The sequence below is a fragment of the Apiospora kogelbergensis genome, assembly GCF_038363985.1.
Source record: "Apiospora kogelbergensis strain CBS 113332 chromosome Unknown utg000012l_segment0_segment0, whole genome shotgun sequence".
NCBI classification, from domain to species: domain Eukaryota; kingdom Fungi; phylum Ascomycota; class Sordariomycetes; order Amphisphaeriales; family Apiosporaceae; genus Apiospora; species Apiospora kogelbergensis.
Window position 1 is genome coordinate 701,596 of NW_027117429.1, and position 23,248 is coordinate 724,843.

The 23,248-nt window shown below is 52.9% G+C and overlaps 8 protein-coding genes across 8 annotated transcripts; 3 read left to right on the forward strand and 5 right to left on the reverse strand.

Moving 5' to 3' along the window:
* Positions 1-2,721: 2,721 nt before the first annotated feature.
* PG998_014642 lies at positions 2,722-3,768 on the reverse strand (the record flags this gene model as incomplete). Its single annotated transcript, XM_066881458.1, has 1 exon — positions 2,722-3,768. The coding sequence occupies one exon, from the start codon at positions 3,766-3,768 to the stop codon at positions 2,722-2,724; it is 1,047 nt and encodes a 348-aa protein (XP_066723589.1).
* Positions 3,769-7,674: 3,906 nt separating this feature from the next.
* PG998_014643 (uncharacterized protein) lies at positions 7,675-8,013 on the forward strand (the record flags this gene model as incomplete). Its single annotated transcript, XM_066881459.1, has 1 exon — positions 7,675-8,013. The coding sequence occupies one exon, from the start codon at positions 7,675-7,677 to the stop codon at positions 8,011-8,013; it is 339 nt and encodes a 112-aa protein (XP_066723590.1).
* Positions 8,014-8,627: 614 nt separating this feature from the next.
* Positions 8,628-9,362, forward strand: PG998_014644 (uncharacterized protein; the record flags this gene model as incomplete). Its single annotated transcript, XM_066881460.1, has 1 exon — positions 8,628-9,362. The coding sequence occupies one exon, from the start codon at positions 8,628-8,630 to the stop codon at positions 9,360-9,362; it is 735 nt and encodes a 244-aa protein (XP_066723591.1).
* A 996-nt stretch (positions 9,363-10,358) lies between these two features.
* On the reverse strand, positions 10,359-11,196 carry PG998_014645 (Glycosyl hydrolase family 12; the record flags this gene model as incomplete). The annotated part of the gene is made up of 3 exons (XM_066881461.1): positions 10,359-10,447; positions 10,492-10,724; positions 10,778-11,196. The coding sequence occupies 3 exons, from the start codon at positions 11,194-11,196 to the stop codon at positions 10,359-10,361; spliced, it is 741 nt and encodes a 246-aa protein (XP_066723592.1).
* Positions 11,197-12,273: 1,077 nt separating this feature from the next.
* PG998_014646 (nitrate assimilation regulatory protein nira protein) lies at positions 12,274-13,582 on the forward strand (the record flags this gene model as incomplete). The annotated part of the gene is made up of 2 exons (XM_066881462.1): positions 12,274-12,414; positions 12,485-13,582. 2 exons carry the CDS (start codon positions 12,274-12,276, stop codon positions 13,580-13,582), a joined length of 1,239 nt encoding a protein of 412 aa, XP_066723593.1.
* Positions 13,583-14,078: 496 nt separating this feature from the next.
* Positions 14,079-14,348, reverse strand: PG998_014647 (uncharacterized protein; the record flags this gene model as incomplete). The annotated part of the gene is made up of 1 exon (XM_066881463.1): positions 14,079-14,348. One exon carries the CDS (start codon positions 14,346-14,348, stop codon positions 14,079-14,081), a length of 270 nt encoding a protein of 89 aa, XP_066723594.1.
* Positions 14,349-17,268: 2,920 nt separating this feature from the next.
* On the reverse strand, positions 17,269-17,550 carry PG998_014648 (uncharacterized protein; the record flags this gene model as incomplete). Its single annotated transcript, XM_066881464.1, has 1 exon — positions 17,269-17,550. The coding sequence occupies one exon, from the start codon at positions 17,548-17,550 to the stop codon at positions 17,269-17,271; it is 282 nt and encodes a 93-aa protein (XP_066723595.1).
* A 2,025-nt stretch (positions 17,551-19,575) lies between these two features.
* On the reverse strand, positions 19,576-22,026 carry PG998_014649 (transposase; the record flags this gene model as incomplete). Its single annotated transcript, XM_066881465.1, has 4 exons — positions 19,576-21,142; positions 21,648-21,675; positions 21,728-21,801; positions 21,839-22,026. 4 exons carry the CDS (start codon positions 22,024-22,026, stop codon positions 19,576-19,578), a joined length of 1,857 nt encoding a protein of 618 aa, XP_066723596.1.
* Positions 22,027-23,248: the final 1,222 nt, after the last annotated feature.

Below are 23,248 nucleotides of genomic sequence, written 5' to 3' on the forward strand. Positions count from 1 at the left end.
CGTACGAGGTCAGGAGAAGGCCGGAAGCGGATAGTGCTCCCCAACCAAAGGGCGTGCCAGGTAGAATAGGTGGTCGTTTTCGGTGTTGGTCGTCTTCGGGACCAGGAAAAGGCCAGCTGCGGCAGTCTGCAGCACGGACCCCACTCTCCGAACTGTAGTGGGCTAGGTCCCTGCCATTAGAGTAGAGCCGGTTCGTGACCCCGCGCCCCAATCTTCCTAGACCGCATAAAGACTTCTCCTCAAGGGACGCCGAAGAGAAGCTGAGCCGAAATCCATGTTGCTAACACGGGTTCTAGAACCGGATCAGCACCTACTACCAAAAGCTACTTGTCGGTAAAGGCGAAACGCGGCGGCTCATCAACAGCCTGGCCCAAGAATCGACAAGCCGAGCGAAGCAGAGTGGTGGTAAGGGAGATGTTGGATATCCTCTCGACACCGGCTCAAACCTGCCCAATTTCACATGTATTTAGAGCATTCTTTCCTTCCCAGACTCGGGTTATAAAGACTTTATGCGTTCCAATACCCTGGGGAGTAGGTACAAAATGCATTAAGTAATTCTCTCACGTATGTATCCACCAAGTAGCGTAGACTCACTGCTCTTCCATCTGCGCTCTCTTGAGCAGAAACGACGTTGACTGTATGGTACTGACAGACTGGTCTACTTCCTGCCCGCGAAAAGTGAGGGAAGTGACAAGACAGAAATTTGGAAAATGCCCCTCCTGTTTGCTTCTACATGTATAGTCTGATCACGATAAGAGCAAATATAAGGTCGTTACTTGGGAATTCGTGCTATTTTTTGGCCTCTTCCAGATATCCAGAGTATATATATCCTTAGGATACGAGCAACGAGTTTCTTGACGGCTTTCCAAACGAGGGCTGGGGGAAGGACCTTCTCAACGTCGATGACGATAACTTCGTGATCCGCTGGCTCGTCAACCACAAGTGGAAGACCTGGATCCAGTACTAGGAGGGAGAAATGCGTGATCGAGACCACGCTAGAATATGGCAGGAGGTTTCTCTACCAATGATCCCGTGTCGGAATGTTGGGGTCGGTGTTGAAATTAGGACTGGAACGATCGATGAATCCAGCCCACACCTCGCATCTAGATCCATCGCAAGAACGTGATAGGAGGAACTACCGCAGAAAACAAAGTAATTAACTGTAAGTCAGTAGACACTAAGGACAGCTATCTGGAGGGATCCTTGGGGATGCCTTTCTTGCCATCCGCTTCACCCCGAGTTGAATGGGAAGTGCGCCGGCCGTACGTCGTGTACAATCTCTTCCCACCAGAATCACCGTGGAGGCTAGGACCAGGGGTCACGGGAGCAGAAGGGACGACATAGCGGGCTTGTTAATGGATTGGAGCTGGAACTACGCTTCGAGATAAGCATAGACAGAGCTGTTGCTTGTGATATCTACCGTATCACCATGTGCCACGTCTTCAGCCGAACTGCATACCGCTGAGGCTCGTTCGAAGGTCCTCCAGCATTCCCACTATCTTCTTTGCCAGGGTGTCCCGCTGCAACTTACGTCTATATTCCTTGTAGTAGTCTAAAATGCGCCTCGCCGCATTCTGCAGAGGCCCTCTTGGACGGCCTGCTTGCGATAGCTTTGCACCGTTTCCCCCATTCTGGGAGGGCATTGCCGTGGTTGTGTCGTCATAATCGGCGCCAAGGGCGTTCTAGTTGCCACCCGGCTGTTCCAACGTACAGCTCTCTGCAGCGACGCATCCATCGCGCCGTGGTCGGCGTATCTTGTGGGTGCTGGCCCGGCGCCTCCATTCGTCGCGGCGGTTGGTGCAGTGTTCGTCATGGAGCTAGGCTCGGTACGGCCGGGCTGCCGCTCCACCGTCGTTCGGGAACCTGGAGTGCCTGCTGTATGATGAGCGTCAATGGCCAGTCGGCTATGTAGTCAATAGAGGAGAATCATGATTACTTTGCGGCCTTCGCGGCGAAGGCAGCTGCCTCGGACCCTTCTGTCTCATGGGACTGTGGGGAATGACAGTCCCGCCATCCTCGTCGGGGATCACGTCATTTGCTCTCGCATGGCAGGCGGCTGATCGTCGAAACTGCGGCTGTTAGTAACAGAGCAGGATACACTCGACGGAACGGTAACCGGGACATGGGGACGGACAATCCTGTTGAGGTCCGCCACATGCTGACCGCGTGGGACGTGCATCGCCGTCTCCATCCGCTCGTGCGTCGATGTTGCGTCTAATTCCACGCCGGCGTGGTCATGGTCTGGTACATACGTACCATCCAACCTGCCATATAACCGTACGTACTGAAGAAACGGCTCTCGCAGCGCCTGTACCACCTACCGACACCCATTAGCATGTTGTTTACCAGCGGATGCCTGAATGAAACGGACTGGGGTCATAGCCAGGAGTACCGAATGCTTCCAGTGTTGGTGGCTGTAGAAGTGCGCTTTCACGGGCGTGCCTGGTCGTTCACACTCGTCAAACCCTTTACTTACTACGGCCTCCGTGATAGTCATTATCTACGTTGTGGACATGTGAGATGTCCTGGGTGTCCGGCTTGCCACGCCTTAGCTATCGCCATACAGCTCATACGGCCCACACGAGTGGTGACTCTTGCCGTCTTCTCCGTGGCAGGTTTTGGCTGGCACGGCAGGCAGGAGTCCTGATCCTAGGTCCTGCGAGAAACATTTCACGGCCCGAAGGGTTACTGATAGAATATGTGACCTAGTTCATGCCTTCGTTATGTGATCAAGTTTCTCTGCCTAATTGATGCCCCTGGGTCCGCCCCTCTGCTCAGTAGTAACCGTACGATATCCTCGTTCCCCTGCAGCACAGCGCAGTGAAGAGGGGTATAACCGGCGGTGTCGGCGATGTGCGCGAGGTTGCAGTCGTTGTGGTCCAGCAGCAGCTGGACTGTGGGTAGATAGTGTGCCAACGTCACGCCCCCTCTCGAGGTGCCGTTGTTATTGCTGTCGCCCGCGATGATAGCGGCGTGTAGCGCCGTCTGGCCCTCGTTGTCCTGTAGACTGGCATTGACCCCGAAGCTCAGCAGCTCCCGCACCACCTCCAGGTGGCCCTGCTCCGCCGCCACATGTAGTGGCGTCTGCCCGTCGTTATTGACCGCGTTAGCGTACGTGGACCAGTCCGCCCGTGTGAGTAGCAGGAGGCGCACCATCGAGTGCTTCCCCTGGTGCGCCGCCAGGTGCACCGCGTTGTAGCCCCGGAACTGCCTCCGTGGCACACTGGCACCAGCACCACTACTGCTGACGCCATCAATAATGTTGGGATCCAGCGGCATGCCGGCGCCTGTGGAGCTGGCGAGTTCGGATAGATCAACTAGCGTTGTACTTGAGGATTCTCTACTCGGGTTGTTCTTGTTCGTTGTTCCCGGGCCGTGGCCCTGGCGCTGCTGGTGAAACATGTTCTCGAGAACGAGATTTGCTGTGGTGGAAATGGCTTCCTCGCCGGCCATTATTGATGCTGACGTTACTTCTACGTGGTGGCCGTCCATCTCATTCAGACCACTCATGATTAACGCCAGATCCGTGTTGCACTTAGCCAGGTATTGGGAAACAGTATTATTGTTCCGGAGATCCGGAGAGGGAAAGCCATCGTTTATAGCTGAATTGCGGTCAAGGTCGGCCAGAAGCGAGGTATGGCCCCAGGGAAGTATCATACTTTGAGGCGACACCATGCCTTGATTTGCCGCGAAATACTTTTCATGAGATTTCTGCTGCTTCTGCTGTTGCTGCTGTGAGGATGATGTCACTTTGTGTTGTGGTGGCATATCCGTGTTTTGATTTGTGGAGGTACAATATGGGGCAGCACTCGAATGCATGCTAGGTGGGATAGTCCGTGGCTGTGTCCAGATAAATTCCTTCCGGTTACGACGCTTGCGTGGCTGCTGACGAGACATAGTTGCGATGGTGTCGATCGCCTATGCCTGTGCTGCTCCTGTTGCTGTGTGACTTTGACATGTACGCCTATTACCAAGCTGGGATACCATGCTCTTCCTTGGCTTCTTCTCTCTCAATCTTTATACTACAATGACCACTCACTCGAAGTTGCGGGGTCTCTTTACTATTTTGGTTATATAGCAGCATGGACATGTACTGCGCGTGGGCTATTTACTGATTATCATTTCTCCGGGACCTCCTTCTCTCACGCTTACGCCGTGCGTCAAATTTCTGACCGAACGCCATAACCACCCAGCTACGCGAGAGAATATCAGCGCTAAGACACCATTGAAGAACGATTGAGGAAGGAGCTTAACTCTACTCTTTCGTATGTCAGCCTCCGGCTCCTTCAATGTTTGCCAAAGGTGCATTTCCCTCCAAATCCCCGCCCTCCTCCCCTCTTTTCAGGACCATTGACCGCATCCTGCATCAACATATCGAAACGCCACAATGTATTGTCCCACAGGTTGAGTTATATATAGTTTCAATCAATCTCCCCCAACGAGGCATGGTAAACCGATACACGTTTCAGGAGGTTGCAGCCATCTCACCCATAATTGGTCGCGACGTATACCGATGCTCCGGGCAGTCCGTTTAATCTATAAAAATCGACATCATCTCTTTCATCCCTCATCAGATGATATGCATCAATAAGCATATAATACAAAGAAACCCCATCTGCGAAGAAGTACCATCGGCAAACTGACACACAAGCTAATGAGGTGGGGGGGGGCTCGGCAAAGCTTGGCATCCAATATATGAAAGCTTCGAAATACTTTTTCTAAACTGGGGACGTAGATAAGCTCTTGGAGGGTGGGTAACCAACCATACTAGCGCTAACGTAATGCGTCCATCCCACAGCTGCAGTGGGTATATGGGGATGTTGGGAAGAAGACAAGTGGTCGCGGTTGAAGGATTGAAGAGAGGGAAAGGGTGGCTATCCTCAGTCCGATTGATGGGACAGCACTGGCGTCTGTATAGTGTCCCCAGCTGGCCCGAAGCTGCTGCTTTTCGGTAGTTTTCATTCTGTTTGAGCGGCGGCACTATTAGCGACTCTACATCATGAGGTCTACACCTACCCCACTGCAGCATATGCATCTTATAATCCTGTGTGCCAGCAACAGGTACATACAGCACTGTACGACGCTCATAATAGACCGGCTACGAAGAAGCACTTCTCGTCATCGAGAATTGTCTAGCTTTGCGACCCCATCCGCTAAAGTAATAAATGCCTGGATAGTGCTTTCCATAACCTGGGTTGTCTAGTCGGGCCAAACTCTGTTCTAACGACGTACTCTCTATTGAATCACGCAATGTCGAAAGAGAATTTTATTTAGCTAGATACGAGCCAGTAGCCGAAATAACTGTTCGACTCGGTCGCCATGCCCTTCATATACTCTTTGCGGTCAGTCGCAGCATCTACCATACTATGATGGCTAATTGGGCGACGGAGCTCGCGAGGTCGCACTTGATGGTAGCAATGTCAGCTGTACCAGGCTGGTGCCTACAGCATCTGGCCATTCAAGGGACAATTCAAACGCCCCTCCCCAAGATCCATCAATTTCACTCGCTCCCAACTTGAGCTTGGTCGAGTCGCGGAATAGCGCTACCTTTTTTCCCTTTACGAAGTCACACACCGCAAACCACACCGACTGGCAATGACACAACTTTTTGGGGCTGGGAACCCGAAGCTACCTGGGCTTTCCATTCTAATTATCGATAATGTCCACAATCCTTAGCAATCTGAAAGGCTTTATCTCGCCCTCCAATTTTTCATCGGCCAGCGGCGATAACCACGTAAACAAGGAGACAAGATGAGTCGCGGACACCTCGAACGTTTGGATGCACGAGTGCAGGTACAGAGCAGCGGCACCGGTCAACCGAATCCAAAAAATAGGGGCGCAGGCAATCGTGGGAACCTTCGTGACGGTGGCTACGACCGTAGCGGAAGCAGAGGCCCACATTGCCGCAGCCCAAGACCGGTTTTGGCGGATAGTGATCAGAATGTGGACGGACATCCACACCCTCCCGACGACCAACCCCCTTCGCAGTAGCACAGCTCGGATACGGAAGTTCCGGAGATACCATCGATCGCCATTCTACCAAGTAGCGGACATGCTGAAACACATACCGATGGAAGAGCTAGAAACCATCGAACCATTCGCACTAGCCCTGTGGGAGAGCCGAACAAGGACGATCGCGGACGAGTCGGACGCGGAATCTGAGGTCGAGCGTACCGACTGGGCTGTGCGCATTGCGGTCAGCAGCTCGGCCAGGAACGGTCTGGTAGGCTTTGGAGCAGCCATCGAAATACAGAGATCGATTCGAGGGGACCGCTTGCACTTGGCCCGCGCCGTGACACTCGGTGCAAGAACCGAGCAGAACCCGTACACGGGAGAGCTAGCCGCTATGGCAGACACGCTGCGTTCGCTGCCGAAGTTACGGTACCGCAACATCCTCCTTGTGACGAGGAACAAGGCAGCGGCCCTCACGCTAAAGAGACCACGCCAACAGTCTGGGCAACGACACATCCGTCAAGCCTATCAGGCCATTTCGAGCCTGCGGAGGGAAGGAAATAACGTAACGATCGCCTGGCTGCCGACATTTGAGGAGGACAGGCTTATGGACCGGGCGAAAAATGAAGCGAAGACCACGACAAGGCTGGGTACCAAACCAGGGACCAAAATGCCGGGGGCGAGGTCAACAACACTGAGCCTCGCGTGGGCCAAACGGAGTGCTTTGACCAAGCTGCCAGAAGGTGTCGGGAAACACTCCAAGCGCGTCGACACAGCTCTTCCAGGAAAACGTACGAGGTAGTTGTACGGCCGACTTTCGTGGAAAGAAGCCAGCGTTCTGGCCCAGCTTCGAACAGGGAAAGCTAGGTTGAATGAATACCTCTACCAGATCAAAACGACACCGACAGACCAGTGCGAATGCGGACGAGCGAGAGAAACGGTGGAACACTTCCTCTTCCGATGCAACAAATGGACAACATACCGAACAGAGATGCTACAGTGCACAGACACCCACAGGAGCAACTTGTCCTTTTACTTGGGTGGCAAGTCACCCTCGGACAATGAATTCTGGGCCCCAGACATGGAGGCCGTACGAGCGACGATACGATTTGCCATGGCGACAGGTCGGCTGGATAGGAACCAGCCTTCTCACTAACGCGACCACTACTAACAACCCGTGCCTCAGACTGCAGGCGCCGCTTCAGCTGCCGAGGATAGGATGCTGGACACTTGAAGAAAGGCCTTCAAGCTGGCCTGGCAGGAAACACTACTAACACGGGATCCTAAACAGGAACGTGCTGACGGAAATGGAGTGACCAACTGAAAATGGAGCATGCATGGGCTTTAGGTGACAAGCAAGCGATTCAAGAATGTACCGTAGATTAGCGCTAGTTGCCCTTTCGGCTTCGCCGCCCGGGCGTTAATAAACTGTGTGTGTGTGTGTCCGCTTCTGATGCAAAGCCAAGACCAGCAGGGATGTGGTGCCACTTCAGCTTTCCCCTCGATTCCCTGCATATGCTCAAACAAATTGCCGTGCAGCACTTGCCAGCTACGACGCAGTTCATCTCCACGGACGATGCGCTTACTGCATTCATCTGGCAATTCATCATGCGCGCCCGGCTACCGTGATTACCCGAGGACTTCCCAGCGCTGCTCGCCCGCTCCGCTGAAATCCGCAAGCACATCAGCATTTCGGCAACGCACTCAGGCTTCGCGCAGTGCATGACGTACCACGACCAGTTCTCGGCTAGGGAGCTGGTCGAGAGCCCGCTGGGCGTCGTCGCGGCCGATCTCCGCGGCGCCTTCGACATGGCCGGCGGGCGCGGCGTCATGATCAACTCGTGGGCTGGCCTGGGCGCGTACAGCCTCCACTTCGGGCTTGGGCTCGGGCTGCCCGAGGCGGTGCGCCGCCCCCGCTTCGATGCGTTCCAGAGGCTCGTCTACCTGCTTCCGAAACGGCCCGACGGCGAATTCGGAGTCGCGGTGTGTTTGTATGAGAATTATCTGCAGCGGCTGAAAGATGATGGAGAGTTGACGAAACTTGCGACGATCGTGGGTTGAATCTGGCTATTGATAAGACGTCAAGCAGTAGGTCTCTTGACAAGTCACCTTGATGCAGTCCGTATGGCTTGGGGGAACTAATAAGCGCGTTTCTCATTTCTTCATGGATTCACTTGTGATAGAGAACACGCTGTCGCACCTTCCCGTAACGTCCCCTTGATGTATTCCCGTTCTCTTTCATCTCTTCCCACTTTCTGTTTCATATAATTGAATCTTATCTGACCTCATTCAAAATTTCCACTTTAGTCCGTTTCTAATAACGACAAGTTCGCCCTCCTTAGGGAACATGACATTCCTTGAGCGAGTTACATTCCCTCGCAGACCCTTACTGCCTCCAATAAACTCATGCGGTATCCAAAAATGCCTGATCGAATCGTTGTAGGATAACACGTGTTCGGTAGCTATTTCGTTGAGCATGGACGTAAGATTCATAGTGCGAACCCAAAGCTCCTCGTTGAGTAACACCAGGCTGTCTTTGTGATATCCCAACACCATACGGACTTGTGTTTTGGTAACCACGCAATAGGCTTGAGTCCGGCTCGGGTGGTTTCTGTTTCCTTGCAGGCTTCTTGGGGGAGCTAGGGCAGGTATTATGCTATGGGGACGATTCGCAAATGCCGACGCCGGGACTCTTTTGCTACGCGCAAGGGATGCCGGTCGTCGTGACGCGGAACTTGCATGTGGGCCTAAAGCTAGTGAACGGTGCGCCTTTCATAGCAGTGGACGTGGTCCCGGGCCCGGTGTACGCCAGCATCGCCGTCGCCAGCGACGTTACCTTCCACCTAGACACTCCGCTGGCAGTCCTCCTACAATCGGATGCGATCGCAGAGCGGGCCATACCCGGTCTGCCCCGGGCACGGTCATGCTCCGCAGTCAGACGGTGGCCATACCCGAGGCCATGGGGTAATGGAGGGCCCCGGCCTAGCGCAAGCCAAGCCAGGCTTTCGGTAGGTGACGCACCAGACGGGGCCGCTGTACACGCCGGCGTTCGCCGTGACAGACCAGAAGAGCCAGAGGAAGCAGTTCGCCGAGGTGCTACTGAACCTCAAGGGTGCACCCCGCGGGACCGCCACGGCGCCGCGGCCCAGCTTCATAAGCTTGTACATGCAATTATCAAGGGCGACACGGTGGGAAGGCCTGTACCTCTTCCAGGAGCCGGAGCGGTCGGAATCCATCGAATCGAAGGTGTTGGACAGCGACATGAAGAACGCCGTGGCGCGGCTGGAGAGGCAAGGGGACGAGACGAGGGAGCGCTTCCGGCAGGAACACGGGCAGGAGAGTTGGTTCGCTGCATGAGACGCGATAGAGCTAGAAACCGCGGCGGCAGGGCGCAGGAGGGAAATCGATAATCGGACTGCATATTGGACGCCCAATTCCGTAGCACAGTCCTTTAGGCCTCGCTGTAATAGAGCACCTCCCACAGTAGCATATCTACGTCGAAGTGGGGCCCTTTGCGCGTTTGGGTGGGTGGGTAGTAGCAACCGGCAGCCGGCAATCCTGTCTTCGACGCCACTTTCCTAGGCGCACTTCGGCAGCTGCTAGCTGCTAGCGGCAGCCGAGAAAAGGGGAGAGGGGCAGGGCGAGGCGGGGTAGCTATTTTCCCCCTTCCGGCCAGTTGTTAGCCAGCGCAGCCAAAAGAGCCTTTCGTTCCTCAAGGCATACGTCGGCGTCCCTAACACATAACCCGGTATGCGTCGAGCCTCAATACTTGGATACGCACCCTAGCAACTACCGACGAGTGGTGATGATGGTAAATTCTTATGTTTACTGCAATGCGATTTGTGAGATTCTCCAGTGATAGAATGGATCTTTGGTATATCTCACGAAGCAGATGCCTTCATTGTGGCAGTATACGTAGAACGTCGATTCGATTTAAAGTAGCAGGATACATGCAAGCAGTAACACGAAGAAGACAGCAAGTGTCTAGTTGTATGGGTTGTATGTGTAGTATGGCGGTAGTTATAGAGTGGCTAGCGGACGTATGCGGGTCTCACATATCTACAATGTACATAACCTCCGGCGGAAAGCTGGATGGAGAGCTAGCACCGCTTATTCTGCCGGGCAGTATGAAGTCAACACAGGGACGCGGGCGTAGGCCCGCGATGGAAAGGCTAGGCTTCACGCCTGAGTACCCTAGGAATTATACGGAAACCGTTTTGTTCGAAGATAATGTCGTATTCCTTGCTGACCCAGCTTGAAACTCGGCTTGGTAAGTAACACAGCAATGAACTCGTCTAGAAATACCCCTGACTGATGACAACCAATTCGAGCGATAACTTCAAATGGGTTGACGCCTTAGTCTTACGTGTTCCCTCGTAGGCCCATAAGGAAGCATTGAACCGGCTTCAATTTACGTCGGCCATGAATCTGGAGACCGTGAAAGCCGCTGGACCGCCTGTGAATGCCTCTGTCCCAATTTGGTAGACTAGATCTTCTATAAATATATTGTAGTACGGGAGATATGATGTATGCACTCACTAAGCATGTACTGATTGCTCGCGGGAAACCCTTGTTGTTGTATCAGATAGTTGAAGAAATCTTTAACATCGGCGCTGAAACTGTTTATTGGGCCATTGACTGCGAGAAAGCTAAATACCCTCATCGCGCCATTGAAGCCAGTATATAAATCCCAAGTGTGGCCTGCGATATTGACTGTTGCAATGGGCTGTCCCGATGAAGTAATAGGCCAGACACCATCATAGCGGTTCAACCTGTATTTTTTAGTCATCTGATACAGGAGGAATGCTTGAGTAAAGGCACTGACCAGATCATCAGCTCATAATCGCCGTTGCTGTTTACATGGTCTCGATCCGTTGAAGTAAATATGTCATATGCGACGTTTGCCCGGATACTGGTTGTATTGTAGGTCCAGTCCACCGATGTTGGAAGGCTGTTAATTTGGCTAACGAGCCTGCGAGTAAATTGGCGGCCAGCATAAACGTAGCTTTTGACGTTGTTCTCGGCACCTTTCCATGTCCATGTCGAACTCCAGGCAATGCCATTACCAGATGGGCCGTTATAGTACGTGCACTGAGAACCTGAATCGGCGGTGTCCTTGCCCCACAGATTGTTGAGGATCTCGTAGCCGTTGGTCGAATGGTATGCATAAAGGTCGCAGAGAGCTATGGTTTGAGGTAGCACACCTGGCGCAATGATTGTAAGAAGAAAAATGGATATCTTCATGTTTAACTTAGCGCTGATTGAGCAGTATGCGCTTAGCTAGGCAGCTTGTGTTGGGCGGGATTTCCTCCAACACTTGGATGGTGCCTGACTTTATAAACTTCCGTTTCTACGACGGGCTGTCTCGATCTGGCCCCGCTAATAAACCTGAACGCTCAGGAAATAATCACGTACTAGATATCTCCGAGCTGCTGGTTCACTTGTAGCGAGCAAGCATAACTACCGATTATGATGCCTAATGTCACAGGGCCGTAAGGTAAGCAGTATCCAGCCCGGTTCCGTCCCCATTCGCTCTACATCTGCTGGAGCGTTGGCTTTGCTCCTTTGGACCGGCGGCGCCATCAGCAGCTCTGCATCCTGAGGTCTACATCTGCCCTACCGCAGCTTAACCAGTCTAGGCTGTACATTTGAGATGCCTAGAACCGGCTACGAAGAAGTACTTCCTGATTTTCACATCTTTGGAGGCAGATTCCGGCCAGCAGATGTCTCACTCATAACGTCTTCACTGATTTCCCCTTACAGCCAAGCAGCTCGTGCTACTGTAATGTAGAAGAAATTTTGGAGCCAATAGACGGTGCTGAGGTTGGAACTAACCTTTTAGTGCGACAGAACGCAGCTATTGGCAGGCCTCAGAACGCAACCTGCTCCAGTGGGAATCAGGCAGTAGTGAAATGACCCTTTGCTTAGTGGTGAATCGCACTTGCCAGCACCTTCGCGCAGGCATTGATGGAGCGCTGTGCGAAGTATGCCATGAGTATCAATTGACAACATGCGTGGGGCAGTAAAACACGGGCAGCGGCTTATCCTGCGGCCTTGGCAAATGCTAATGCTAACATATATCTGGGGAAAAAGCAAGAAAAGCAAGAGGAAGCCAATCATGTCGCAGGAACAGCTCGGAGCCAGTCCGATGTTGCATCGCCACAACGACCCCTCAATCAACCTATCGGTATCCAGATCGCCGATATTTGCGGTCACAATCTGCGATAGATGCCCCCAGTAGATGATGGATTTCCCAGCAAAGATGGCCGAGATCATGCTATCCATCCCAGAATCCTACTCTGAGGAGTGACCCGAAGCGGCATGAATTCCTATCGGCAACTGTTTCCCAAGGCTGACCCAGAAGGCAGCACTAACGAACCGTCAGAAGCTTTACCCAGCAAGAGTGGCAGGGGCAAGCTGACCGCGACAGCCTGCCTCCACTGTCGGTTAAAGAAGACCAAGGTAATCTGCATATTTATATTCTGAAGGTCGTCACCTCGGATTGACTGACCTAAGAACTGCGCCTACCCAGTGTGACGGAGAGCGTCCGACCTGCAAGCGGTGTTGGGGCAAGACGATTGAATGTACTTACCCCGACGACGGCGATGCGCACGTCCGCACGTCCCGGCTGGCCAGCTACGAGTGTCTCCTTGAAAGCTTACGCAACGGGTCTGAGACGGATGCTAAAGCCATCATTCATCGCTTACGCCAGCCGGTCAGCTCCTCGCAAGAATCTGCCAACAAGGCTAGGTTGAAGTATATTCTCGATTTCGTCAGGAGGTTACAAGAGGTCCCGGAAGATGAAGTGCTCGGCTTGGTCACGCGTCTCAGATCCGGCGAGGTGCTGAAAGATTTGTTTCGAGATGCGCAAGACTCTATCAGCCCTAGAGCGTCCCATCGCCAGTCTGTTCATGAGACTGGAGGCAGTCCGTCGAGCCACATGGATGGGGAGCAGGTGGTGTCCATTGAGGAGCCGAATCAGCTGGAAAACATATTCTACAGCTGGAATCGCATGTCCCTCTCGGACACGACCCGGATCCAGGCGGCGGTGGACGCCTTTTTCAAGGCTAGTGATAATTGGTTCCTGGTGTTTAACAAGGGGACGGTTATGCGGTACCATGGAGACATATATGCGAACAGGCCTGAACAGCCCCAGGCGATGAAGCAGGCCGAACTATGCTGCCTATGTGCCGTGGCCGCCGTGGGTATGTGTTTCGTCTACAACGACGAGAGAGCCCTCGGGTACTCCGAGACTCTTTACCAAACGTCCACACACTACTTCGCCTTGCTGTACAAGATCCTCCCATTGGACGCCATCAAAGTGTGTACTCTCCTTGCCACTTTTAATATCAAAAACCAGCGCACCACCGCTCTGGCCTTCGTTGAGATTGGCCTAAACCTATGCATGACGCACAATCTAAACGACGACAATTTCCGCGAACCGGGCATGGCTGCGGACACCTGGTTCAACCACCGCAAGACGTGGAGGACGCTGCTTTTCCAATCGACCCTTCTCTCATCCACACTCGGCTACGTGTTCGGCGGCGTCCTATACTTCGAGGATTTCCCACTATCGGAGGTCGAGCTCGAACGATTCCCATGCTGCAAATCACCGTGTCCAGGGAACTGACCAAGCTATGCATCCTCAAGGCGAACATCTCGAGGATGGACTTCGCCCTCAAGGGACAGAGCGCAGCGAGCCCCGGGGTCCTGATGCAGGACTTGCAGGAGTGGTACCGGCAGCTTCCGAACAATTTATACCTGGCCGCGTTGATCGACGAGAAGGTCACGCAAAAGCGCGTCGCCATCTATTATATCCATTTGATGTTTCTTAGCGCTACTGGCTTGCTCTACCGTCGCACTGCCGGTCGGTTTCTCCGATCGGTCGGCTTTGTGCCGGGGGCGCAGCATTGCCGGCACACAATTCTTTTAACCAGTACGTGTTCAAAAATGCACGAGAGGGGATCCTGGCCGCACAGCAAGCCGCGCGCATATTCAAGTTCATGGAGTCAGAGGATGTAGCAATCTGGAAGTGCTGGTTAGTCATGTAGGTGCTACAGACCCCCTTCTTTGGGTTCTCCCGAGACGCAATTTACTCACTCAGACTGCGCAACCAGTTTCCAAGCCTACACGACCTGCACCGTCCTGATGCACTCGGCCCTACAGAAACAAATCCATAGCGACTCGGTCGAGTCCTGGATGGTGGACCTGCAGTACGCGCAGTCCTGCCTGGCGGTTTTGGAGCGCTGTGGGCCGGCCGACTCCGCGGCCGGCCGGATGCACAGCCAACTCATAGACATTTTCCGCCACGTGGCCCACTTCAGGCCGTCATCGCCGGCGGTGGCGACGGTGGCGATGACGATGACGGTGACGATGGTGGCCCCGATCGATGGCATCCCGCACGACTACCTCTTGACGCTTCCCGAGTGCGGTGTGGGCGAGGGGATGGCGGATCGTGTTAGCTTGTCCATGATGTTGCTTGTCCAGCTTTGCGGCCCGTTTGAGTATCTGGGCGAGTATGGAATGCAGGAAGCGTACGGTAGCCCTGCATGGGTGATGAGGAAACGAGTGAACGAATGAATACGATATGATGGGGCCGGGCTTCTAGTTCAATTGCAGTCAGAGCTTGTAACAGCAACAAATGCCATGATTAACTTCTTATCCGACATAACGACGTGATTGAAGGGCACAAAAAAGACGATTATCCGTATCACGCTGGCAATGCGCCGCATAACATACGCCGACGACCGACGACCGACAATATGAGTCGAAATCCGACACAGCATGGCGGCGAGCACAACAGGAGCGGGGACAAGCTGGCGACTTAAGCACGGCAGCATGACGACAATGAAGAGACGATAGCACAGCAACCACGGTTGTTATTCATTGTTTCGAATCATCATCGAACTCCGAAGCACGCCGGCAACTCCTTGAGGCCAACGAGGCTACCTAGTCCTCCAAGACCAGCATGACAGGCATGCCACGACTGACCTACACGCATCATCGCACGATAGACGCATCCTACTCGACGATTGTCCGACCGGCAGCTCAGCAGCGCTGCATGATCCGTGCGAAAAGAGTTGACGAGCTACAAAAGGCCAGCGCATTGGCAGAGGAATAGAGCACCAGCGGTTGACACATACAATGCCAGAAGACAACACGGGTCCGCGCCAAGGGATCATCATGTTTGCGAATGGCCCAATTCGCCCCAACACTCCCTGTCTCAAGGCTTATACCTGATCGAAAAAGGCGTGGCCCAAGGGATCAGCATCGGCCACGGGGACGAAGCGCTCAAACAGGGCTTTCACCTGCGACAGCCACCCCGTGACTCTCTGGGTTTGCTGCAGTAACCTGTACTCGATGTCAGTTGACGATCTGCGCCAGACTGAATACACGGTGACTTACAGCTGTTCGACCTTCTGTATTGCGCTGGTCACTTCTGGAGACTGAGCCCACCACGCCCGCGACTGCACCCGCGCCTGCGCCTGCGACTGCGCCCAAGACCATCGTCCCTTCTGCAACGCAGCTCCAGCCTCAGAGCCAACAACCACTGTCCTTTCCAGGCTTTCCCAACTTATTCGACGACAAGGAAAGCCTCTGTTCAGGCCCCTTCAGCTCCCCGCCACCGTAGGTCCCTCTACGCCCAGTCTGGGTGTTGTACTGAGAACAAAGAACGCCGGGCGACGCCCAAGAACTGTTGCACAAAGTGAATGAGCTGCTGGAAAATATCAAGTAATCCAGTCTCGTCTTTGCCCGACTTTGTATCCCCCCATACACCCATGGAGACCTCGTGCGGCCCCTGGCCCTTGCCTGGTTCAACGGTCAGCCCTCCTGTGCTAGACCGTCAGGGGCATATTTGGCATCTCTGTTGAGGAATCCCCAGCGTGCCCGTCTTGGTCATGCAACCGCTCCATTTCCTGGTACAAGGCGATGGTATCGCCATTGCTGAAGCCAGACGCATCGGATTCAGGATTTGGGAAGAACTCCGCACTCATGTCGCTCATACCCTCCTCCCCGCCGCCTGGTTGGCACCGATCGGGTTCCAGTGCCGTGGGCTGCGAGGCACCGGCCGTTGCTACCATGCCAGTTCCTATCGCTGCGTCTGCAACTTCGAAGCCATTGGCGTCACCAGCCACCGCATCGCACATTGGAGAGTCGAGACGCTCATTGCATCCCATCGACAATTCTGCCGCCGATCCTTCGGCAACTCCATCGCGGGGCGGATGAGTGGTCTGCGCTCCCTGTTGCACGGCAGAGGATCCACCAATATTGTCCTGCGTCGACGGGGGCGGCCCGTCAAACCTGCCATGGATTGCGGGCTTGGATGGCCTGCTCCTTCACTGTGTTGCCTCTAGGATCGCAGCAGTCGGCCCGCCGAGCCTTGCCTCGTATTTCTGGCCTGGCTTGCGTTGAAAGATGGCTTCTGCGCTGGCCTCGACCTGCGGAAGACTCGAGCCCGTTGTGTCATGCGAGCTTGGCGGCCGCGCAGGCTCTGAACCTAGTATGCTCAGTCAGCGCGGGACGTGCCCCAAGGAGCGAATACACTTACCACCTGGTCGAGATTCTCTGGCCGCCGGGAACGTACATGGCCATTTCCATCCGGGCATGGACAATATTCCAGTACATTGTTAAGCTGAACACGTTGCACATCTCTCCAAGCGCCAGCACCTTTCGCTGTAGGGATTCCCCAGACTTCCGTGTTTTGTCTTTCTCCCGCTTGTCGTGCATGTAGCGTCTGCTCGGCGCGATTTGAGACGCCAACTTGGCGTTTGGCGGCAACTCCACCTGCGTGCGAAATACGGATTCAGCCGGCTACGGTTCAGCGACAACAATCGCGAAATCACGCACGCGAGCACAAAGTCGTGAACCTGGCAAGACGTGGGCGTGCGTGAGTAGGAGAGCTCTACCGTACGAGGGCGGGGATAGACTTACTTTTCGTTGTGGTGGGCCAGCTGAGACTGGACGGCGTTGACCTTGTCCAGCAGTTCTTGGGTGTCGCCCGACGTTCTTCGTTTTCAGTACAACGCGCGGACTGGATGTGGGGGGACCGACGCACACGAAGTCGCAGGCGGGGTGTAACAATAAAGTATACTCTACGAGGACAAGGTTCATGAGGTGTTGCCATTTAGCTTGCCAGGGATGGAGCCGTGTGCAAGGGGTTTAGGGATGGCGGTTCAGGATAGATGCCGTGCACATTCAAGATGACCGACCTAGCTTGTTTGTTGGCCAAGTTCGCGCCAACGGCGGCAAAATTCTCACGGGAACCAACGGCGTCAACCACAGTCTTGACCCAGACGGTCGCATCGCGGGCAACTTCTATATCTTGCCCTCGTACTTCCTCTTGTAGTGGAGCTGTCGCTTCCAGAGCTTCCTCCCTCTTCTCTTGCCCCATTTCTTGGCAACGAGCTGCCTTGCACGATTCAACCAGTGTTCACCGAGGTCCTTCACCTCAACCTGATAGTCATAGAATTTGACAAAGAGAAGTTTCGTCCCCTCGCTCTTGTATCGATGAGTAATAGACTCAATTGCATACAAGCCCGTAGTCTCAGTTCCGAGGTGTGAGACGTCAAGATTCGGTATCGGGCCCTCACAGACCATGTTGTGCCATATTCATGCATCCATACTGAATTCTGCCTCCGAGCATACACCTCCATGTTTCCATTCCACCACAGCCCCCGAAGATGCAGACGGCCGCATCGACGAGCAATGAAAGGAATACAACCAAAGGCCTTGACATGAATGTCCATACGGCCTCTTCGCAGGCGCCCTTGCCCGATTTCGCCGCGGCGCCTCAAGTAGGCGTGCCCACCGTTGCCAGCTTTTCTAACCATGCAGGTGCATTCGATTCCAGCCTATTAGGTGTGATGGCTAAGTAAAGACCCTGTTTCTCAAGCCTTGATGCTTGCCTGGACGTACTGATTGATATCGGCCAGAACTCCAGGAACAACGAAAGAACTACAACAGGAGGTCAATGGGCCGCTACTAAAGGGGTTAATAACTCCCAATCACATTCTGCAGAATTTTGTTCCAAGAAGCATAGCATGTCGTCCAATATAGGGTTCTCAAAATTTCTTCCATCGAAGCATTCAGATAATAAATGGTGTTATAGGGGCAACGGCCTTGCTGGAGAAAAATGTATGCTGCCTGATCCTCTGTCCACGGCGGGAGAATAGAAAGGATACCCCCACTGCCTAGCCGTTCAAGCTCGAGTGATAGACCATGAGAGGAGAAGTCGAAGCACGAGGAATAATAATCCTCCTCTAATTGATGAGCTGGGTCGTTGGTCCGCGGCAATGCCATGATGGGTAGGTCGTGTGCTTCTTGAACGGTGTCGATGGAGATGTTTTCGGCGGTGCACATCGTTGTGGAGGTCTTGTGGTTGAGGAAAGTGAAGAAAGAAAAGGAAAGAGTGATTCTATCTGATGAAGGATGTAAGCTAAGGCACCCCTCCACGGACCGTCCCTCCACGGACCAGGTTACCCACCATTAGCGACCATTTCAATCAAAGTTATCTCCACGGCGAAATCGATTTAAAACTGCTATCTTCGAGTATTTCCAACAACAATACAATCTTCTACTTCGGTCCCGTCCCCTTCAATGATTTCATTAACGTTACGTGTACAACATCGAATCATCGGGTTACCATACCGATAACGGCGCCACTGTCCACGGTCCCACGAAGCAGAAGAGGCAGAGGCAGCTGCCTTCAAATGGTTTCCCCACCACCTATCAGCAGGTTTTCTATCTCCTTTGGCTTGGGGAAGCGGAGCTACCCCGCCAAACAAGCTACCAAACAAGCTACGAAAGCTACCCCGCCAAACCAAAGAAGCTATCCACCAAAAGAAACATCCCAGACTGCCTAGAAGGAACGAGTCATTTACGTATTTGGCTAGATCAGAGCTGGCGGATGATCAGTACGGCGATAGCACTTCAATTCGCTCGATGGGCACTTTGAGGCTGACAGACTTCCAGTGTATGACAGGTTGTGAAACCTTGCAGCAAGGCAGCCAGGTGTGTATACATTGCGCATAAGATAGCGATATGAAAGATCTGGTCATAGCATAATCAATGGACGAGACATTGAGAAACCGAGGCTCGCCCAGGTGCTGTAGGAAGATAGTTGCGATGAGTGGTAGGAGGAGCGCCCCAACCAGATGAGTGTATACATTGCAAGTCTCGTTATGTAGGAAGGTCAGGCTGGTGAAGATCTCCAGATAGTCTGCTTTCGCTAGTCGATAGCCACTGAGGATATAATGGTTGTCTACATACCATTCAGGGACCTCTTGCCACATGACGGTCCGCACTTTAGCCTTGGATCGGTTTGCTGGGCCGTTCGTGCTGCTCATGTTAACTTTCGGTATGTGCCGTTTTCTGAGTTCCGATCTTGACATGATTCTTCTCCCGAGATGGGTATCTGTCGACAAGAAGTAGGTACAGTATATGGCGGAGATAGGGAAGGACACTCAAGCGCTGAATTTCTGAAGAAGGGGTAAAGGAAGGATAGACGTTGCAAGGAAGAAGCGATAACGTGCGTCACCCCCATGTCGACCACCCCCCCATGTCGACCGCCTAAAATTACGTAAGTAATAAACAGCCCCCTCTCTTCTTAGAGCTACTACAATTTTATTCATGAACTATAATACAATCCAACGCGGCTGTAGATACACTCCTTGTATCAGAATCAGATTCTCCAATTAGAGCTTCATTAATGGTTTCCTCCGTTTTCTGGATATCCTCAATTGTAGCGAACTTTGAATTTGGGCTCAATTCGACCCTCTTCCTTTTCCGCGGCTTTGCAAAATCAAGCTTCGTTTCTAATGCTTGAATCCGGAGTTCTGCATCCATAAGAAGGTAGTCCTTCTCATCAAACCCCTTTTGGATCTTCCTGAACAGTTGACGCTGCGTAGGGAGGTCGGTTTGTTGAAGCTGGTGAAAGCCACGTAGCTGGCGTTGTAAATCAATGCCCTTTTTGGGTGTCGACCATACAAATTTACCAGCCATAGAGGCATTAGGAGGCGTTTCAATGCTAGAAGGCCCTGTCATATCATAATTGACCTCTTCTGCTGGTTGTTTCGGTGTCTGGTTGCTGTTTTCGAGTAAGAGAGGACTGGTGAGCGGTCGAGCGACACATACTGGCCAGAGACCACTACTCCGCCAACCAGATTGGATATTCTGGCTTGATAGAGCTTTGCCTCTTGCTATCTGATAACTTATTAAGAAGTTTCGTTTCCCAATAGGAGCAGAATCAGTCAGAAGCGCAAGGAATCCGATCTCTTTTCGATAGTACGCTTTCATAGCCGCAAAGACCCCAACATCGAGAGGTTGTAGGACGTGTGAGGAGTGAGGTGGTAGAAATAACAAGTGTACGTTATTCTGGTGGCATAGGCTCATGAAATCCGTAGTCGTATGACTGCCGTGGCCGTCAAGGATAAGCAAACGTGGCTCTGTTGTATCAGTATAGGGGAGGAACACCTTCTCCAGCCACTCTACTGCGATAGAGTCTTCTGTCCAGCCTTTTTTGGTTGCCGCGAATTGCCATTCCTTGAATTGACGTAAGTCGGAAGGGAACCATTGCTGTTGGATGGTTTTGCCTTTGTAAATAACGAGGGGAGGGATGGCTCGGCCAGTCGCGGATATACACTCCAGAATGGAGGTCCATGCCCTTGACCCAGGCTGTTTCTGGTGGATTGCGCGTATCGCTGCGCTTCCGACGACAAGTCCATTACCTCCCTGACCTTCCATGATACCGTGCTCGTCCATATTACACCTGTTTTCAGGTTTAATAGCCTGGATCGCTGGAATTCGTAGCTTTGGAAACCAGGAACGAATTACCTCCGTTGATGCACCATTGATACGCTGAGAATCGATTCGCCGTTGCCTTTTCGTCCGGAGAATTGGGTTCCTTCGAAAGAAAGCGGCTATCCAGTTCTTTCCCAGTGGTGTATGGTCCCCTTTCAGGGCCAATACGCGCTCGGCTAGTTCCTTGATTTGCGCGTGCGTTGGGGCCAGACCGAGAGCCTCTTGGGTCAGAACCCAGTCGGTAAGGTGTTTCTCTTGCACTGGAGAGAGCCTCTGCTGGCTAATGGCAGCTTCCCGGCTGGACTCACGCCCGCTCAGTCTGTCGATAAGGGTGGTCTTCGGGACCCCCAATCCTTGGCGGCTCGACGGATTGGCTTGCCATTCCTGACGTCTTGAATGGCAGCAGCTACATCGTCTTCAGTATACTGAGCCATTCGTGCTTGTTAAATATGCCAATAAAATTTGGGCGGAATCGATGAGGATTTGGGCGAGAAAGAAAAGGATATATGAAAATAGCGGTGTGACGTTGTGGGGTCATTTTGGGCGGTCGACATGGGGGGGGTGGTCGACATGGGGGTGACGCACGTTACCAGGCGCAGCCACTGACTCATCACGATAAAGGCGAGGATATAGAACAAGAGACTAATGGGCTGCTGTTGCACTGCGATCGTGCAATTCCGGACTATCCTATCTACCTGACGCCCCTGTATCATTCACCAACCCCAAGCACCTATACAAAGGACGAAGAAGGATACATATGGCTTGCCGGTAGTGAAGACACAACGTCGTGGCGAGCTTTAGTACTAATCTTGGCAGTAGTTACTTGATGGCATTGACAGATTTTTCGACTTCTCTAGCTGGGAAACCGGTTCCGATCACAGTAGCCAAGTATGTACCTATTGTTGCAGACACCGACCACACAATCTGACTGTTGTGATCTAGAGTTCTCCACCCACTTCTACCATAGAAGTCTCACCTATGCTTCCTGGTACCCAGCTGGACACCGAAACGAAGGCATGGGATGAAGTAATATTCGGGCCGCCACCATATCTTCCAGAAAGGAGTATACTGGGAGACACCGTTTTACTTAAGAAACGTTGGGATGGAGCAGCTGAAGGCGCTTCCCCTTTCGACATTAAAGCCTGGGTACAACGTTCCACGGAGGTACGACGGCAAGAGCAGCCGCAGGCCTCGAACGGTGGCAGGGTTAAGAGGCCCCAGAACGCGTTCATGCTGTGGCGCAAGGCCTATCGTAACTCGATCAAAGCCTTGCATTTCGACAGGAACCCCAAGCCGAATTTCTCCAAGGTATGTGGTGAGCTTTGGCTGCTCGAGCCAGCAGAAACTCGTATGCGGTTCAAACAATGGGCAGAGATTGAGAAGAAGAACCACAGGACCGCTTTTCCAAATTACGTATTTAGCACTTCGAGGAGTAAAGGTGCAAAACGGGGGCGACGCCGCGCTATGTGTCGGGTAGCCGTCCAAACAGAAGAGTTGACGGCTGGTGGATAGGAGTTGTGAAAAAGCGCTTATATAAACCACTGCACGACGCTCCGAAGGAACTCACCTATCCTACAATTCTACTGCTTCGTCTCGAGTTTGCCTCTTCTATCTTTTTGGCCACTTCGACAGTGAAAGTAGAGGTCCACATGCAACGTTTAGGTGGTTTCATTACGGTGGAGGACCTGAGTGGCTGATCGCGCCAGGGCAAAATCTCCAATCCTCCTCACTGGCCAGAGAAGAAACACCCTGAACCTCGGAATACTTATGATTAGCTTCCAAAAACGAGAGTTTGGCTTAGTAGAGCCCTACGCCGCTTTTTCTGCGTTGGGGACTCTTGAATCAAGCCCGAGGCAACATCCGCGAGGTCCTCAAACGATCGAGCCAGCAATAGAACAGACAGCAGCAAATTAAATAGTCTCAACTTGAACATTCTTTCTTAGATGGTCGTGGTTGCGGTTGACTAGATCAGTATCATTCACCTGTCATGAGGTGGAGAGGTTCCACAAATTCTTTCTTCCCATAAGTCGCTTGAGAAGGAATAATGAAAGTAACCCCTTTCTGCTCTCGCCGTTCCTGGGTCCCCTAGTACTCTCGGCCAGTCTCTGTCAACGTGGCAGTGGAGGCGAAAGTGGCGAAGCGACGTGGGAGGCTATTACTCAGGCTAAGGCGAGGCAGATTCTAATGGGGCGTTTACCCTGTTTGACGATGGGTAACGCTAATAGGGGCAACCATGCAAGCTACAAAGGTTTCCCTAGGTTACATAGCCACAACCATGGATAGCATGACAAACCAATCGTGGCGTTATGAGAAGCCTCCAGAGGAAGTAGCCAGCCAAATATAGCGAGGAATATTTATATAAAGAGGCCGACATAGAGTCCTCAGTCTCCTCATGCCTCACTCCTCACAATTCACTATTCACACTTCACTACCTGCTTCAACTATTTCTACTCTATAACAAGTCTGCTGGAAAACCCGAATTTCACCTAGGCACGCA